The following is a 19,749-nucleotide window of genomic DNA, read 5'->3' on the forward strand; positions in this document are numbered from 1 at the left end:
CCTGCAACCCAGGCATGTACCCTGGCTGGGAATCGAACCTGCGACACTTTGGTTCACAGCCCGCGCTCAATCCACTGCGCTATGCCAACCAGGGCTTAATTTTCTAAAAAAAAATTTGGGCTGGTTCTTTTCAGGCATGGTAGGTAATTTTAACTTCATGATACCCACTCTCCTCAGTCGACATCTTTCGGGGTCTGAAAATTCAGGAGTTCATCGAGTGGGATTGGTTCCAGAGTATCTCCTCGACACTAGTGCACTTAGTATAGCACACCGTGATTATCTTTCTACAAAGCCCTGAAATAACAGTTTGCTTCTTTGTGAATGTAGGAGATAAATCCCCTTTATTTTTCATTCTCGTGGAATTCATTTTTTGCTGCATTAATGTGCATTAAGAAGTTTCTAATGTGGTGATAAATGTCAGCAAGAATGAAATTAATTGGATGGTCATCCCTGAAGGTACACATTTAGGGTTGGTTCTCAGAATCGTCATTTCATCAGCTTGCTTAAAAGTGGAGGATTTACTTCATTTCTCAACTTGAGTCAAAAGTAATTTCTTTCCTTCAGAATACCCTTCCTTTGACAGAAACGATTTTAACCTAGCTTCCCTATTAACTCGCTCTAACTCCACTGTGACCAAACATGACTGGATTTTCTTTCTCCCTCTTCTGAAAAAGTATGTAAAAATACATCAAATGTCTATACAAATTATGGTCCTGCCCAGAATTTTTATTTGTAAAAGCATTATCTAGGATATGGAATGGAAAGGATATAATCTACAGCAGGGGTGTCAAACTCATTTTCGCCGGGGGCCACATCAGCCTCACAGTTGCCTTGAAAGGGCCGAATGTAACTTTAGGACTGTGTACATGTAACTGCTCCTTAACAGTTAAGCAAGATCTCAGGTGTTGCTTCCAGGTAGAAACAAGGTGCCAGGCCGGATAAAACAAGGTGGAGGGCTGGATTCAGCCTGCGGGCCTTGTGTTTGCCACCTGTGATCTGCAGGCTATTAGAAATAAAGCAATAAATGCTCTATGGTTTTTCTATTCCATATGCCTTAGATTATCTTGAAGAGTTGATAGGCACAATGTAAAGCTTGATGTATGTTTATTTTATAGGGCCCAGAGAAATCAGGGTGGCAATGTGTTTTTCTTTAGATTATTGTATTTTAGTATTAGTCTTTTTATGTACCTCATTATGCAGTATAATTTCATTTCTATGTATTTTTGGATTTGAAATTAAATAAGACCTCTTTCCCCCTTATCCTTCCCCAAACATAAACTGCAGGAACATCCTAACGTCATAGTAAGAGTTTAAAGCACATTAGTGACACTGCTTGTGTATTCAGACAGATGTATACCTAGTGATACATTCATTTAAATAGATTGAGTGATCCTCTGCTCAGCGCGTACCACCTAGGTGGGGGTAAATGATAGGGGGTGGAGAGGACTGTGGAGCACTAGTGATTGCACACCTCATTTAAACACATTCCAGTTCAGTACCTTTTAAAACCATTGTCTTGGGCAAATGAAACATTTTTATGGGGAAATTCAACCTATTGGGTAGCACTGAGTCTGTGGACAGGCCAGTTTTCAGTGCTTCAGTTCTTTGCTGCTGTACAACAAGCCACCCTAAAATGTGCAGGGCTGAAACCACAGTTACCGTTTGTTCTCTCTCGTGGCCCTGCAGGTCACTAGGCTCAGCCGGGTGGTTCTTGCTCATGGCCTTTCATGCAGTCTCAGTCAGGTAGTGACTGAGACTGGAGTCATGTGGGAGCTGACTGTTGGCTGCAAGGCCTTCTGTAGCTCTCTGTGGGCACTGGGCTTCTTTATAGCATGCTGATTGAGCAAGAAACTTCAAAGAGTGAGTTTTCTAAGAAAGAGAGAGGGAGAGCGGGCACACGGGGTGGAGGGAATTGAATCGCCTTTAACTACCTTTCACTGGAGGTCATGTGGTGTCATCTTCACTGCATTGGATGTCTTGGTAGTGAGTCCCTGAGGCTAGCCCATAATGGAGAGGAGAGGAATTTAGATCCCAACTCTTAATGGAAGGAGTATACAAAAAATTGCAAACAGGTTAGAACAAGCACAGGTATTCCTGCATTAGAGAATAATACATATAAATATAAAATAAATGGGTATAATCAGGGTGATAATAGAAAATATTTAATGGCTGCTTTGGCATGGGCACTGACCAATAAGAAGACATAATAGCATCCATAACTGGTAGGATCTACTGGTGCAGCCACTTAATATGAGCTCTGGGTATAATGAAGACTCCAAACATGCCCTAGAATCAACAAGAGCTCTGGGAGGTCAGGAAAGCTGTGGCCATGTGTCTGAAATAAGATGTTTTAGGTATTCACGCTGAAGCTTCAGAGGCCCCATGTGGTTGGTTGATTTCTTTGTTTTGTCCACCTTTGTCCATCAGTAGTTAGAAATATTTTCCTTGCACCCTGGCTGGTGTGGCTCAGTGGATTGAGCGCCGGCCTGTGAACCAAAGGTTTGCCAATTCGATTCCCAGTCTAGGGCACATGCCTGGGTTGTGGGCCAGGTCCCCAGTTGGGGGAGCGTGGGAAGCAGCCACACAGTGATGTTTCTCTCCTTCTCTTCTCCCTCCTTTTCCCTTCTATCTAAAAATAAATAAAAGTAATATAAAAAATATTTTTCTTGCATGACTTTTACCCTAATGTTCTAAAAGTTTATTCTTTGCAAAAGGGAGTGGAGTTGGGAGGAATGGGAAGAGAAGGGATGAGCTCTAGCAATACACGTAATCTTTTGTACATATTATGTTGAGTCCAATGTCATTGAAAGGCAAGTTGAGAGATACCTGGATTCTTCCTCCCTTGACCCAAAGAGCAGACATACAAATGCTTGATTCTTTGGGCGGTGTATTAGTTTTCCGTTACTGCTATAATAAATCACCACAACTTTAGCAACTCAAAATGACAAATGGATTATTTCACAGTTCTGTATGTGAGAAGTGTGGGTTGGCTTGGCTCATTTCTTGCATCCAGGTTTTGCAAGGCTGAAATCAAAGTGTCAGCTGGCTGGGTTATTAGCAGGAGGCTCTGGGAAGAATCCTCTTCCAGGCTCAAGTTTCTTGTGGTTGCAGAACTGAGGTCCGTCCTTCCTTGTGGGCTGGGAGCCACTCTTCCCTCAAGAAGTTTCTCTCTGGGTCTCCTTGCATATGACCCTGCATTTCAGAGCCAGAAACAGTGTGGGGAATCCTTCTCACTCTCGGAATCTCTCTGACTTCCTCCTCCTCCTGTGTTGCCTCTCTCAGGTTCCAGTCAGAGAAGGTTTTCTGCTCATAAGAGCTCATGTGATTTGAATGGGCCCACTTGGGTATTCCAGGATAACCTCCCTATTTTCAGGTTCTTCAACTTAATTATACCTGCAGTCACAGGATCCAGGGATTAGTATGTGCATGTCCTTTTGGGAGCCATGATTCTACCTACTATAGGTAGCAATATTAGGTCCATAAAGGCAGTTTCCCACCCACTTATTTCCTCAGGAAAAAAGTCCAGTCAGTAAGTTTGCGTTAAACATTAAGATGTATTGAAATATTAATCCTAAAGTTGAAGGAGAAAAATACACTTATGGAAATGAGTATGGGTTTCAATTTTAACAAGAGAAGAGATACTGTCTTTCTTGATGTCCAGTAATGTCTCCAGTATAATGTAATACTTAAGAGAACTTCTCTGAAGTCAGACCAGACTTTGTGCAAGTATATAATACTTTTAAATCACATTGTCCTCATCTATGAACTGGTCTAATAATTGTTACAATTGCTATGGGGAAAAGCCTATGAATAGAAAGTGCATAGGGCATAGTAAGTGCTCATTGAATGTTAGCTAATAATAATAATAAAAATAATAATAATAGCATGACATATTCATAGACTTCTTTATAGGTGGGGAGAAGATATGGGTGGACCAGCTAGAATCAACACTTGGGTTTCTTGCTAGTTTCATATTACTGACAAATTACTACTATATTAAACATAAAATTAGTAAAGTAATTATTCTGAAAAGGAATTTATCCAAGTTTATTTTAAGCAATTTAGTTTAAAACAAATTGCTTGGTTTTAATCATAGAGGACAATGGCTGAGGCTCACAGCCACCTAAGTCAGGTGTCAGCAAGCTGTGGCTTGTGGGCCAAACCTTGCCTGCTGTCTGTTTTTGTATGGCTCATGAGCCAAGAATGATTTTACAAATAAGTGTTTGCAGTAGATTTGATGATTGGAAGTGCTAACTTTGAACACCAATTACACAAAATGTTATCCTGCCCTCAAAGAATACCATTCTTCTCATTAATAGGCCTGTATTATAATAAATTGTACTCAATTATTGTATTTTGAATTTCATTAAAAATTTATGGAAAAATTTCTCTCATTGTAGAAGTACCTATGTAACATCCTTGATTTTTGCTTTGTCGCCTGCAAAATACCCAGTGTTTACCATCTGACTCCTCACACAAAAAAATTTGCTGAACCCTGATCTAAGTAACCTACCGTACATTTAAGATGGAGTATAGAATCTTCATAGCTGGAAGGTACTCCCAAGATCTCCTAATGCAATACTTCATTTTCATAGCTAAAGCAAGCCCCAAGAAGGTAGGCAGCTCTTTCGACATAACCCAGGTAGCTGGTGATACAGGCAGGACAAGTCATTAGTTCTTTTGGTGCTTAAACAAGCAAACTTTCTACCAGAGTAAGCAGATCCTCTGAGAAGCATTGTTGTACTTCGTTAATCTCTCTTTACATGGACCTCTGTGTTAACACTAGTCCAGAAGCTTTTAATGTGGACAGATCAGAGGCTATACAGTGTAGTAACTGAGCTGTCCCGTGGACCCATTAAATAGGGCCTGGCAAACATCGGCTGCTTGTTGTGCTTCCATCTGCAGGGAGAGCCCTTTAGAGTCTAGGATTTCTCATTAAAGCTCTTTCAGAAGCGCTGGCACTGACTTTTTTCTGTTAAGTTAGTAACAGTGAATAACTAGGCATGTTAATATATTCTCACTGAACCGTGTTCAGTTTAGGATGAGATTGTTTACTGAGCAGAACAATAGCCCTAAATTGAAGCGATAATTTCCCCGTGTGTCCCATATCCCCATTGTTCCCTGGTTATTTGCTAATGAATTCCAACATATTCTGTTTGTTCCTGCTGCCCTCCTGCCTGGATAATGATGATCGCTTGGTGATACTTGTTTCTCTTGCTACAGGTGGTTTACAAATCCAACGACTGTCAATGCTTTCTATAGTGCATCCACCAACCAGATCCGTGAGTACTTGGCTTCTTGTCTCCTTGTTAATCTGGTACAAACTGGAAGGAACTTTTCCAAGACTGTGAGTTAGGGTAGAGCATTCTTTATTTCACCCCCCAAAATGACCAGGTATGTTGTTGAAGGCAGTTTGACCCCTCATATACCCATATGCCCAGTTTTCCTCACTCCGTTCACCTTATAAGTTTCTTAAAGCTTTGTATCACCATTGAGTAAAAAGAAAATGACAATAAATAAAATTAAAATGAAGTTGGCCACGAAGAGAAGCAAGCTTCCACTTTTCCTCTCATAATGGTCTTGCAGATTTTGTCCATACCATTTTGTTTATTCTTTAGGATCAATGGGAAAAACAAGTAGGTAACTGGGCAGACTGTAGAACCTGAGGGGACTATCAGTACATAAGAAAAGTTTGGAAATATTCTGATTAATCCCAGGATGTTGTCTTGAGTTTCTTCTATTTACATGTTTTGGGCACATGTAATTATAAATGCCATGATAAGTTTAAAAATTATTGAAGATCAGATTGACACAAAGTAAAAATCTGATAGCACCAAGTGTTGGCACCAGAGACAGGCACTCACTGATGGTGACATTGTAAATTGGTCCGCTCACTTTGCAGAGAAATCGCAACACCTACAAAAGCCGAAGATGTGCATGCATATATCTCTGACCATCACTTGCATTCTTGGCATCTCTCCTAGTGCTCTGATTTTCAAATTGTGGTCCTGGGACTGACAGCAACAGCCCTACAGGGGAACTTGTCAGAAATGCACCCCAGATGTGTTTTTCACAGGGGGCTCAGAAATCTGTTTTATTAAGCCCTCCAGGCAACTCTAACATAGTTTGAGAAGCAGCACCCTAGAGAAGTCTTATACAGTGAGGCCCATGGGAGAATGCTCATAACAATACTGTTTACAATAAGGGGGAAGGTGGAATAAGCTGTGTGTCCCTCCACAGGAAAATGAATCTGATGTGGCATGTTCACAGAAAGGAATGCCACATAGCAGTGAACAGCGAGTGACCTAGAATGACACACATTAGCATGGATGAGCCTCATAAATATTAGATTGTGTGGCAAAAAAGCAACTTGGGAAAATAAATATCAAGTGTGATACTCTATAAATAAGGCTGAAAAGCATGCAGGACAATTCTATATATGTAGCAAAAACTATGAGGACACGAGAATGAGAAACAGCGAGTTCAGGTTGGCAGTGACCTGCTGGGAGAGGGTCGGCCGCTCCTGCTAGTTTCTCTTTCCCCCCAACCCTCTCACCCTTCCCGGTCTCCATCTTCACTCCCTTACTTGGTAATAATATCTAACCTCACGGCTTTAAGCACATCTCTATGTTGCTGAGTGTGGGGGATGCAATTTATGAAGACTTGCCGCGGTTGACCACGCCCCCCATTCCTGTATGTAATAGCCTCCTCACTGGCCTCCCTGCTTCGGTCCTTATGCCCCTTCAGTCTATTCTAAATGTTATATTGCGGCCATTTTAAGATGTTTTACAACCATATTTCCCTCCTTTGCTCAGAACCTGTTATCAGCTTCCTATTGCATTCAGAATAAGAGCCAAGTGACTTGCAATGGCCACGGGGTTCTTACCAGGCTGCCTCTATGTCCCCTCTGTTCAGCCACAGTGGCCTCCTTCGTGTTCCTAGAGCATGAGACAGTGTTCCTGCCTGGCATTGATACTCTGGGCTCTCTTGGCCTGGGAGAGCTTCCCCAAGTGGTCTGCAAGGTTCACACTCCCACTTCCTTCAAATACTTGCTCGAATGCCACCTTCTCAGTGAGGCGACCTGCCTGCTCACACTAGCTCCTCCTTGCTAGCTAGCCCTCATCCCGACAGAACAGCCCTGTGTCCAGCAGGCACATCTCCTTAGAGTTGCCCTCATGTGGCCAAATGTGGGAATGGCAGTCTCTGCAGGACTGGCCCGAGAAGGTGATAAACAGAAGGAGAACAAGCAGATGGTGGTAATTTTGGATTTTTACATTAATTTATGTAAGGAAATCAGTTGTTAAATATTTCAAATATTTCAAATGTCTCTCTGTACTATAAAAATATTCATTATTATCATGAAAATACCATTGCTTTCTCCTCACAGCTTTATTGATACGTAATTGACAAATAAAAATTGTCTGTACTTAAAACATACAACATGATGTTTTGATCTAACTCCAAGTTGAGAACTTTGCTGCATATGGAAACTGATGGTATTAGGAATATCAATTATAAACACTATAATAATATGAATGATATTTATATAATATGGATTACATTACTTAGAATAACCTATTGAGCAATAGAAAATTCTTATAGTATCTATTGTAAAAGAAAATGCTTTGTATAATATTTGGTACATCAAAACAATATATGTAACAGCCTAGAACATATAAAGTTATAAAGTATAAGAATACATGATAAATATACATGTATAAATCTACCACCTAACCATGAACCGGAACATTCGTGATATCATTGGTTTTTAAAATAAATTTTAAATAATTTAAGTATCTCTAAACAATATATGGTTTATTTTTTGTTTATGTTTTAGCATAAAAAGAATGATATGCATATTTATGCAATCTTGAGCAACTGTTTTTTCAATCAACATGTTATTAGACTCATTCATGTAGCATGTGGCAGTAGTTTTCATTTTTCACTGCCATGTAATGTTCCATTGTGTGACTGTACCCCAGATTCCTTACTTGTTCTACAAACCTTTTCTGTTGATAGACCTATATTCCTCCCCTCTCCCCACTAGATTTTTGCTGTTATGAACAGCACTGCTATATTTTTACTAGCTTGTAGGGTATGCAAATACTCAGCTTTACCAGATATCACTAAATGTTTTCCAAAGTTAGTATTCCAAAGTACAGAAGTGTTTGCATCAACTCTCATTGTCATTGCCTTGGCATCGGTAGACTTCATTTTTACCAACCTAGTGAATCAGCTCTTATGCAAGAAAAGGCACTGAGATAGACTCTTCACCAGTGTTTCCACACTCACTTTCCAGTGTCAGTGAGTGCCTACTGCTCCTTTGGGGATTTAAGTCTAATAATATTTATGTCTCCAGGATTAACCCCTGTCCAACCTTCTTCTTGTCTGGGAAGAGCTGATCCTATGAGAGGTTTCCTGAAGAAGCCGCCATTGCAGGGTAGCCCAGTGGTTCCTCAAAAGCTCATGAGCAGAGGGGGTTTGTGATGAACAAGTTGAAGCAATATTTTAATTAAGAGATTCAAGCTGTTTCTATTTTCCTAATGACCAGTGCTTGCTCTCATTGTAAATTACATTCCCAGGCAAGATGACAAGGAATCCTTTGGGTGATTTTTTTCTCTCTCCTTTCTGATTTTTCTGGACTACAAATTAAGACAGGTGGAGTTCCTTCTTATACATTCCCCCACTGGGTTTCCCGGGACTTCCCCCAGCCCCCAACTGCCTTCTATTTGCTTCACTGAAGAAATGAAAAATTGAGGTGATTTTGTAAAATGAACATCTTTATTGATTAGGGGCTGATTCTGACAGCATGTGGCCATCTGTTTAATTGGGTTTCACATCTAAGATGTAACTATACTTAGTAACGTGATTTATGAGAATTTCATTCAGTTCCCATTATCATTTTCTGATTTATGCCACTTAAGCCTGCTTCTGCATGCAGTAGAGACTTGAGTAGAAAATAGAAGATTTTTTTTTTTTTTGCAAATCCACGGCTTTGTGTGAAACTCTATGATTTGTGACCATCTTTCAATGTTAGATTTTTTTGCAGGGTGGATAGACTTCCCTACTTTTCTACCCTTGTCAGGCTGGATACCAATGTCCTCAGATACAAAGTGCAGTGAAATAATAATGGTTTAAGTCTGCTTTACGTGGACTTGTACTCAGAAACTGTTGCAAAATTGAATTATATTTGAACTGATAAGGTGCTTAAAGAAGAACACAACGAGCTGAGGGTGTTGGTGCCCAAGCTTGTGCTTCTCTGCCCTGGTGACAACTGCAAAACAGGGCTACCTAGTTTTTGTAGAGAAATCACAAGAGCCTCGATGGCAGACCTCGAGTGCCACTGATTTAGTTGTATGTCCTTGGTCAAGCTGTTTATGCTTCCCGACCCCTGTTTTCCTCATCTGCTACATGTTGAGGTTACCTAGCCCACAGTGTTTTGAGTGAAGATTTAATAAGAGGAATTTAAAAAGCGCCAAAACATCGCCAAGGTTAGGGTTCGTGTGTCTAAAACTGGAATGTCAGTAATCCCCGGGATAGCCAGTCTGTCACAGAATAAACAGCGACATATAGAGAATTTGGAAAGAAGTAGTTTGGACGTTTGATCTCAAAATATTTTTATCAATTAAAACACTATTTTTTGTGTATTGGAGAAGCACAACCAATTTGGAAAAGTGTCTGATGGTTTGTTGATACCTTCTACAACCCAGAAGTTCCATTTTTTGATGATGGATCCTTATGCTCACCAAGAGACATGTGCACAAATGTTCATAGCAGCTTCATTCATAATGGCAGAAACCTGGAAAGAACCTGATGTCCATGAACACAAGAATAGGTAGATAAACAGGTACAGTCATACAGTTGAATATTATATAGCCATGAAAAACAGCCAGTGGCTCCATGCTACAGTATGTAAGCACGGTGCTGACTTAATGCCCGGTGAAGCATTGCACGGTTCCATTCATTAAGTTCAAGAACAAGCCAATGAATCTGTGCTCTAAGTGGTAGAAGATAAAATAATGGCTATTTTTGTTGCAGTATTGACTGGGAAGGGGCACAGGAAACATCTTGATCCGGGAGGTGGTTGCACAGGTGATTCACATGTAAAAACAGTGTGTTCTACCATTTAAATTTGTATGTATGTAATACCTCAACATGTACAGTGACACCCTCTTTCCCCCCATAAAATTATTTGGAACAGCGTAGAGCATGCATAGACATTTGGCATTAATAATAGGTTACCTAGGCCAAGCCTGTAGAGGTATGGACTGGTGATCAGCAAACTTTTCTGTGAAGGGCCAGGTAGTACATATTTTTGTCTTTGTGAGCCATGTGGTCTCTGTTGAAAAATCTCAGCTTTGCCATTATAGACAATTTATGTACAACTGAGCATGGCTGTGTTCCACTAAAACTGTTTACCTGGGCTGCAGTTTGCCAATCTCTGTTGTAGAGCACTTTTATTGGAGGATGGGATCCGGGGACCCTTGACGAGGGATCTGATGCAGCTTTTAAACTACTTTGCATCAAATCAGGTGGTAGTACCGAAAGTGGGAGGATGGTAGAGTGAACAGCTCACATTTGCTTTTCATTTCTACTAACATGGATTGGTCTGTAGAATAAAACTCATTTTATATATTCAATATCAATGTGTATCTGCAAAGGGCCTCATTTTAGTTAATCATCATATGCCTCAAATAATATTAAAGAGTTATTTTAAGTAAATAAAACCTTGGCTTGTAAACAGGCACAGCCTAGGGGTAACACCAGTGGTGTTATTATCTTTGCTGTTGCACATAGGGGATTTGGTCGCCCCAGTTTAATGACAGATATTCTGCTCAAGAACATAAGCCTTTGTCCAGAGGCTGGGCTTATGTTAGCATCAAACTATAAAATTAATCCTGGCCCTGGCTGGTGTGCCTCAGTGGATTGAGTGCAGGCCTATGAACCAAAGGGTCGCCAGTTCGATTCCCAGTCAGGGCACACGCCTGGGTTGTAGGCCAGGTCCCCAGCGGGGGCTGCATGAGAGGCAACCACATTTTGATGTTTCTCTCCCTCTCACCTTCCCTTCCCACTCTCTCTGAAAATAAATAAATAAAATAAAGAATTAAAATTAATCCTGAAATCAAACATAGATTTATTTTGCTGTTAAGGAAGTAACTGTGTTTCAAGCTGGGAGAATTTCTCATACTTCGGTGATTCTGCCTGAAACCATAAAGTGGAAGTGAAGTTAACAAATATACACCCGTGGCCTCGCTGGAATTTAATGAAATTAAATTACTGAATCCACTTGCTGCTGTATTGGGGGACCTTTTGGGAATAGTCTTCCATAGTTTGGGAGCTGGAAGGAAGGAAATTTGAAATGGCCGTGTAATTCCAAATTTCTTATTATCTAGAAGAAATCTCGATACTCAGAGCAACATTTAGTAATTTTTCCAATTACTCACTTAATATTTATAGAGACCCTAGTGAGTCTCACGTCCTGGTGTTCAACCCCTGTGTAGTCCCTCCCACACTGAATAAGGCTGACCTCTGTGACCAGTAGGATACTGTGGAAATGACGGAGTGTGACTTTTGAGGCTAGGTCATAAAAGACACTGTGGCTTCTGCCTTACTCTGTTGGATTGATCACTCCGGGAAGCCAGCAGCCATGTCAGGAAGGCACTCAAGAAGCTGGTGGAAGGTTCCGCATGTGAAAGACCTGACACTTCCTGCCCATAACCAGCACCTGGTGGCGAGTGTGCTTCCACCTGGGAAGCAGACCCTCCGTGTAGTCGAGCCTTCACACGATGCAGCCCAGGCTGATGTTTTGACAGCAACTTCATGAGAGACTCTGAGACACACCACCCCTGTAAGCTGTTTCTGAATTCCTGGCACAGAGAAATTGTGAGATAGTAAATGTTTGTCATTTTGAGCCGCTATATTTTGGGATACTTCGTTACACAGCAAGAGGGAAACTAGTACAGAAGTTACAACTTGCCAGGTTCTGAGTTTGGTGCTAGGGTATGTAATGTCTTATGGTGCAGTGGTTAAGAGTGTGGGCTTTGATTTTAATTCCTAGCTTGGCCACTAGTAACTTGCAATGTTGGGCAAGTTACTTAAATATCTTTAAGGCTCAGTTTAATTATTTTGAAAATGGAGATAATAGTGATTATCCTATAAAGTTGTCATGAAGATTAAAGGAGATAATGTATATAAAGTGCTTGGAAGAGAGACTGGTTTACAGTAGATCCTCAATAAATCTTAGCTATTAAGACTCCTTGCTTTTGAGGAGTAAGAAGAGACAGACTTGTTATTACTCACTTATAAGACATGATGAATGTGCAACAGAAGGGTGTGCAGTGCATCCTGGGAGCCACAGAGGAGGGATAATTAATCTAGGAGAGACAAGATTGGTTTCTCCATGAAAGTGACGTTTGAGTGGCTTTGAAAGGAAAAAGAAATTCTCTTGACAAAGAAAGTGGGGACATAAAGGAAATGCTAGAAGGACTGGCTGTTGCAGAGGCAACACACCCAGCAGAGAATGGTCCAGAAACAGATGTTGATATGGTCACAAATGCTGGGCAAGGGAGAAGAAGGAATGCTCGAGATGCTATGTGGAAGAAGAAGAAGAGGGCCTTGTAAGCCATACTGAGGAATAGGCTACAGGGAACTCATATAGTTTTCTTTGGGAGGCAAGGAACTTAAATTTCTTTTCCTTAGTTTTATTCTTAAAGATCGAGGTTTGTAGAAGGGGTAGATGGAGGCACTTGGACCGGTTAGGAGTTTGGCAGGTGGTTCAAGAAAAGAGTGGGGAGGCTTTAAATTTAGGCAGTGGCAGAGGTGAAGGGGAAAAGGGAGTGAATAAATTAAATCCCAAAAGATTGTTCTCAAATAATTGTGTAGTGGTAATACAGGCAGCAATTTTCCAACTTTCCACCGGTGCTGCGAAGGACTCCCCTAAGACGGAGACTACAGTTGTCCGGTGCCGCGGTCCTTCACTAAGAACTGTTAATGTGCCAAGCGTTGTGCCAGATATTTTAACATAGACAGGGTGGGGCAAAAGTGGGCTTACGGTGGTATGTGCAACAGAGTTTATTTTTATATTATTATTTATTCATTATTGTATTATTTTCCGTATGAACAACTGAAATCTGCTTTTGCCCCACCCTGTATTATCTTTAACCTTCACAGTAGCTGTGAAGCTTGGCATTGCGGGTCCACTTTACAGAAGAGGAAACTGAAGCTCAGAGAGGCTAACTAACTTGCCGAAGACCACACAACTAGTAATTTGCAGGGCTGGGAGTATAACTCAGCTTTTCTAATTGTGTGCTATTACTCTTCACCCTACACCATTGCATACTGGATCGGAAGTATGAGACTTACATGAAATTACATATATGAACACACTCTCACAAGGGTGAAAAGCATGATATTAATGTGTGTGATATCATGTGCTCACCCATGCAGTGGGAGATTGTTTCTGTTTGGTATGGAAACAAGATTTATGGGATGTGTGGACAGCCAGGTGAAGGTCAGAAAGCCAAGTGGTCCCCAGGTCCTGCTGATTCCATATCCCAAAGGGCCGCAGTACTGAACAGCAGTTCATGATTTCCGCCTGTAAGAGTGTTGCTCTCTGCAAGCCCTTTGGCTCTGCCCCATCATCTCCTTGCATCCTTGGAGTGAGGTAGAGTGTGTGTGGGGGGGATATTTGAGAGATGTTATTAGCTACTTATAAAAGAATAATGAGATATACTCTCAAAAAAGGTTTTACTTGACAAAATTTACTGTGAGATTTAAAAACTTTTAAGTGGCCCTGGCTGGCGTAGCTCAGTAGATTGAGCACAGGCTGTGAACCAAAGATTCCCGGTCAGGGCACAGGCCTGGGTTGCAGGCCAGGTCCCCAATAGTGGGCATGTGAGAGGCAACCACACATTGATATTTCTCTCCTTCTGTTTCTCCTTCCCTTCCCCGCTCTCTAAAAATAAATAAATAAAATGTTAAAAGAAGATTTCATTATGAAAAAAAGCTTTAAGTGAGCTGAAGTTAAATCATGAACAAACTTTGAATAGTTTGCGAAATTGCCAGGTGATGCTCTTAGCAATGTTGAAGGGTACCTCCTACAACTATTTGAAGATGTTCTTGTCCTGGTCCAGTTGAGGACTCTAGAGGTCCTGATACAGCCCCTGTCTCTGAGGCCCGACCAAGGAGGCAGCCAAGAATGACATTCTGGGTAGTGTCATGGGAGGATAAGGATACCCTCAGCTGGGAAGCCCTGCAATCTCATGGCATTCCCGCTACTGTGCTTAGTCCAGAACCAATGCCCAGAGGGACCCATCTGCTACCTGCAGGGCACTTTGGAAACACTTGTGGGGAAGGACAAATGTTTCCAGATAGTAGAGGACTGAGCAGGTTCGCTGCAGGGCTGGGAGCAGAAAGCATGGAATGATTATCAGAGTCAATTAAAGAGGTAGGGTGTGAGTGGGACGCAAGCAACCTGGATGTGAGCCAGAGTGAGGAGAGCACCAGGAAGCTGGAAGAGAGCCGTGGTGACCGGGACAGGAAGTCAGGGAGCAGTCTCAGTCATTTATCTCGATGGAAAAAATCAACTGTCCTTGATCCTTATAACAAAAGTAGTTCATATTTATCATAGAAAATACCAAAAACTTTTAGATAAGTTAAAAATTAAAGTTAATATCATTTAAAAATAGTCATGGTTTAATAATTTTGTTGAAAACCACTCAAACTCTCAAAGACACTGAAATAGAGAACAGGCTAACAGTGTTCAGAGGGGAGAGGGGAGGGAATTTCAGGGGAAAAGGGGAAGGGTTTGCAGGAACAAGTATAAAGGCCACATGGACAAAAACTAGGGGGGTGGAAATGGGAGGGAGGTGGGGAGGAATGGGTGGGTGGGCTGGGATGGGAATAAAAGAAAATTGTACTTAAACAATAATTAAAACTAAAAAAAAGAAAACCACTCAAACTCATGTTTACATATACATGTTTTAAAATTGAAATTTAATGTGGACTCATCCAATGATACTGCTCCCCCCATCACCGAACATGGTAACACGGGTATGTTCATCTGTTATATATTCTTCTAAGTCATCATGCATAGTATTCCACCAAATAAAACCCTTTACTTTTTTTTCACTTTCTTAACAACAGACATTTAGGGTGTTTCACTATTATACAATACCTCCTCTAATAATGTATAGATTCTGATGAACAGCTGCCAGAGGGGAGGAGGAGAGGAGGGTGACAGTGGAAACAGGGGGAAGGGATCAGTCAAAAGACATGTGTGAATGACCCATGCACATGGACTACAGGGTGGGGACCGACTGTGGGGGTGGGGGTGGGCTGGACAGAGGAGGGTAGAGGGGGAAAAACTGGGACAACTGTAATAGAATAACAATAAAAACTCTGATGTTTTGTGGCTAAGTCTTTGTGCAAACCTGAGACCAATTTTTAAAGGTAAAATTCCTAGATGTGGAGGAACTGCTGAGCCAAATGTTATCCATATGACCAGTTTAGGGATTTTAAAATACACCATACCTGACTTCTCTTGAGAAAAGTGGTACCAGTTTATATTTCCACTCCTAATAGATGAGATTTTCTTTCTTACCAAGTATACCTTGTAAAGATGCTATTGGAGGAGATAAATAGGGAGACTCAGAGGTTTTTTTGTCCAATTGATAAGGGAGAAAATGTTAGTCACATTTTTATTCCTGAGACCGCTATCTCATACCCAGATATGGATGATGAACCCACACAAGTATTTGCTGAGAACCTACTATTTTCCCAGGCCTGGGCTAAATATCACTGCCTCTAGCATCGGTTTTGAATACTTAAGAAACCAACTGTGTGTATGAAAGGCATTTTTTGGAATGTAGAGTATTTCCTTCGTGTGGGAGGATATTTGTGTTTTCTCTGCCAGATCCGGAACTATAGCAGTGGTCCTCAAAGTGTGGTCCCTGGGTCAGCAGCATCAGCATCACTTGTGATAAAGGAGCATTATCTGGTCCCACCCCTGACTTATGCAATCAGACACTCTGGGGGTAGGCCCAGCAATTCATGTTTTAAGACTTTAACCATCAAACCTCTGCTAGATGATGAAGTTTGGGAAGCAGTGAGCGATAAAAATGCAGCAAATTAAAAAGAAATCCTGCTTGCTTGAGTAAAGATAAGGGAACTAACTCATTCTGGTTTGCCTGGGACTGTCCCAATTTTAGCACTGAAATTCCACATCCCAGGAGCTCCTCCCATCCTGGGCAAATAGGATGGTTAGTCATCCTGGGGAAGAAGAGGAGGTTCTCTTCTTTGCAGCCTGAAGGTAATTATGGCAGAATAAGAATAGAAGGGCCAGGAGAGAAGGTTTCAAGATGGAGGGCAGATTTTAGAAGCTGCATTCTGCTTGTCAGTCCTAGGCTGATAGATGTGGTGGCAGGAGGTTACCTGCAGGAAGCCAGCAGATGGCTAAGGCATCTTGCTGAATCCCTTGACGTGACTCACAGCTGTTAGAATTTGATACTTTCTGGAAAGGGGAAGGTTGGTTTTCACCAAACTACTGCAAGGTGCCAAACTGAAAAAAAAAAAAAAAGCCACTATTAATCTTAGCAGTGATGACAATGAAATCCCTATACAGTGAAAAACATAACCAAAAGAGCTTTGTAATTGCAGCAATTTCCATGTCTCAATTGATGGCCCCCTAGATTCCAGAAGAATGGTATCTGGTTTGTCCGAATACAAGAACTAATCCTGAATAAGATGTAATACTCCTTCTTTCTTAGAGTGAGCATTCATCCTGGATTTTCCAAGGCAGGTGCAATTAAAACTATTTTTGTCTTTTTGTACAGTCATAATGTGTAAGTCATGTAAAGTTTTAGTTTTGAAAGAACACTCTGCAAAATTATAATAAAAATATTTAGTCGTATGTTACCAGCACATTGTTGAGAAGTGATGAAGAGAGAAGAATGAGGCAGGAGCGCTGATTTATATACATCAGCTAAGTTAAATATAAGTGGCTCCTTATTTTTACTAAATAAACCAAGAGTTCTGAAATTGTTTGCACATTAGGATCACCTGGGGAGCTTTTAAAGCATACTGATGCTCAGAGCTCTGTCCCAGAAAATTGTGGCTTAATAGGTCTGGAGCAGGGGTTGAACATGGCTATATTTTAACAAATCTCCTCAGGGATTCTAATGTGCAGTTGGGGTGGAGAATCTTTATCCTGACCTAAACCAGTGGGTCTCAACTAGCATGCACCAGAATAATCTGGAGGGCCTGTTGAAAACTCTGGAACCCACCCCTAGGTTTTGTGTTTAGCGGGTCTGCAGTGGGGCCCAATAATTCGCATCTCTTGCAGATGCCCTGGTGATGCTGCTGCTGATGCTCTCCGACCTCACTCACACTGAGGACCAGTGTTGTAAACCATTCCTACCTCCACCCCCAGCTGATGTTACAGTCATACCTGTTCCCCTTAGTATAGGCCTGTGTATAGATACCCCTCTCCCAGAAGACCTCTACACATCTACTCCCATGTGTCCAGTATTTTTTTCTTTGCTGAATTTAAAACCTTTTAATTAAAAATTCACTTTAGAGAGGTTTGATATCAGTTGCCCTTCTTCTTCTAGATCTTGCAAAATAGGATATTTTTCCTGGTTTTATCTTTTCTCTCTCACTAGGTTGTGAGTTCCTTGAGGACATGTATACATCTAAAGTTACCTTTGTTGCTTGGAACATCATAGAGCTTTTGTAAATGATAGTGGTCAGTGATTATGTATGGAAATAGCATCATCATAACCAAACACAATGATTCCCAGTTGTTTTTATAATGCGATTTAAATATACTAACATCTCCAAAATTAGGGTCATAAAATATGTCTATTTAGTGAACTATAGAACTAGAAGGAATTGTACAGGACAAGTCAAATCAAGTAGGTCAGAAGAACTACAAGTGACTCTCACCAAGAAGGATAATAATGTTGCAGTAAGCTCTGAAATGTGCACTGATAACATGGATTAGTTCAGTAATATAAACACACACTTAGGCTTTTGAAAATAACTGTCGTAACATGTGCTAGAATAAAGGCACATTAATACAATCATAAATCCATGCAAAACACCAAACATCCTATTCTCTGACAAAACTAATAATACAATGTAATGTAATGTGATACAGTCAGTCCCTTAACAAAAATATTACAGACAGGCATAGTGAAAGGAAACAGACACAGATACATACTCGGTGGGAAACCCCAGTATAGCTCTCTGGTGAAAGCAGTTGTAACGTATATGGAAATGGATTTAATTACATAAACAGTTGAGTGTGTACTTCAGTCCATGCAGCCTCAAGCCCTTTGGATCCTCCTTTAGAATTTCCCCCCCATCACCATCTTTTGGACTGAACTTACTTTGTCATTTGCCCCTGGCTGGCTGTGCCACTTCTGCCTCAGAGGCGACTGGAGGAATCTTAACTGAACAAATTCAATAATGCTAATTCCTTCAAAGGGCTCAAAAGACAGATTGAATTTAAGGATGAACTGTTCCCAACTTTAGATGAGTTCAAGTTGCCTTGCATCACATTAGTGAGTTTACTATACGGAAAGGGAAGAAGCGGATGTTGTGTGTTTGTTGAAGACTGGTAGTAAAAGTTGGCTGCCCCCCGTTTTGTTAAATCTGACCAAACATGGAAACAATAGAAAAGGATGGGAGAGTCTGGCTACAGTTGTCATAAGATAATCCCCGTTGGTAAGTGTCCCTGTACATAAATAACATAAAATGTTGGAAGATAATGCTTTCAAATATTTGCTCTATGAGAACGTTCCTGAAACGTGCACTTACGGGTATGCAACTTAAAATTAATGGGGCTGTGTAACTTCATTAAAATTAATGAAAGCATACAAAGAATGTAGGGAAAAAAGATTATTTTCAATATTATTAGGACCAGAGGAATCTGATCTAAGTGTTTTGTCTGATTTTCTTTTTTCGGCATATGCTACAACCATAAAAAAGGAGAATATGCTGCCTTTATTCCTTGGTGACAGGGAGGGCTAAGAGGACACAGGGGTGATGGAACTTGTATGGAGCTGGGCAGAGCTTCTCATTGGTCAATAACGGAATTCTGATTGAGAGTTTATTGAAAAAATTGTGCTGACCTCCAAACTACACTAGTTATGCCATGAATACAAGAGAATGGAACCAATAAAATTCCTAACATAGAAGGAAAACGAATCCCCAAACTTGAATAATGGAATGTGTCCCCATTGTGGTAGTGAATATGGCAACTTCAAGAAGCAGTGCATTGGTGGTAGAAATACTATCATGTAGTGTCTTAGACTTTGGCCAGCAAGAAGTGCTCATAAGTATAGGTACTTCTTAACACGGTCACCTCCTTGAGTTTCACAAGGGGCAGATTCCCTCACTCAACAAGTATTTGTTGAGTGCTTTCTCCATGCCAAGTAGTGTTCCAGCTCTGGAGATACTGCAGTGAAAGATAATAAAAATAAATAAAATAAAAAGTCCTTTTGTTATGGAGCTTGCATTCTCACTGGGGAAAGAAAGAGAATAATATGTCGAGTAAGTAAAATGTAGAGTACCAATGATGGTAGTATTACGGTGAAATATACAGCAAGAAAAGGAGATAGGATAACACATCTCTTCTTTAAAAAGCCCCAGGGAGGGCCGTAGTGAGAAGTGACATTTGGGTAAATATCTGAAGCTAACTATGCAGATAGCAGTGGAAAGGAAATTCCGGGTAGGGTAGGAGTGGGG

At 40.9% G+C, this 19,749-nt stretch overlaps 1 protein-coding gene across 2 annotated transcripts in view; it reads left to right on the forward strand.

Annotated features, from left to right (window-relative positions):
- The window catches only part of PHEX (phosphate regulating endopeptidase homolog X-linked), a 168,325-nt gene that overhangs the window by 115,008 nt on the left and 33,568 nt on the right, over positions 1-19,749 (forward strand). For both annotated transcript variants that reach the window (XM_028522759.2, XM_036016337.1), the window contains one exon: positions 5,224-5,282. In XM_028522759.2, coding sequence (XP_028378560.1) covers positions 5,224-5,282 — 59 coding nt within the window. The remainder of the gene's footprint in view (positions 1-5,223; positions 5,283-19,749) is intronic.

The sequence above is a fragment of the Phyllostomus discolor genome, chromosome X (genome assembly GCF_004126475.2).
Source record: "Phyllostomus discolor isolate MPI-MPIP mPhyDis1 chromosome X, mPhyDis1.pri.v3, whole genome shotgun sequence".
NCBI classification, from domain to species: domain Eukaryota; kingdom Metazoa; phylum Chordata; class Mammalia; order Chiroptera; family Phyllostomidae; genus Phyllostomus; species Phyllostomus discolor.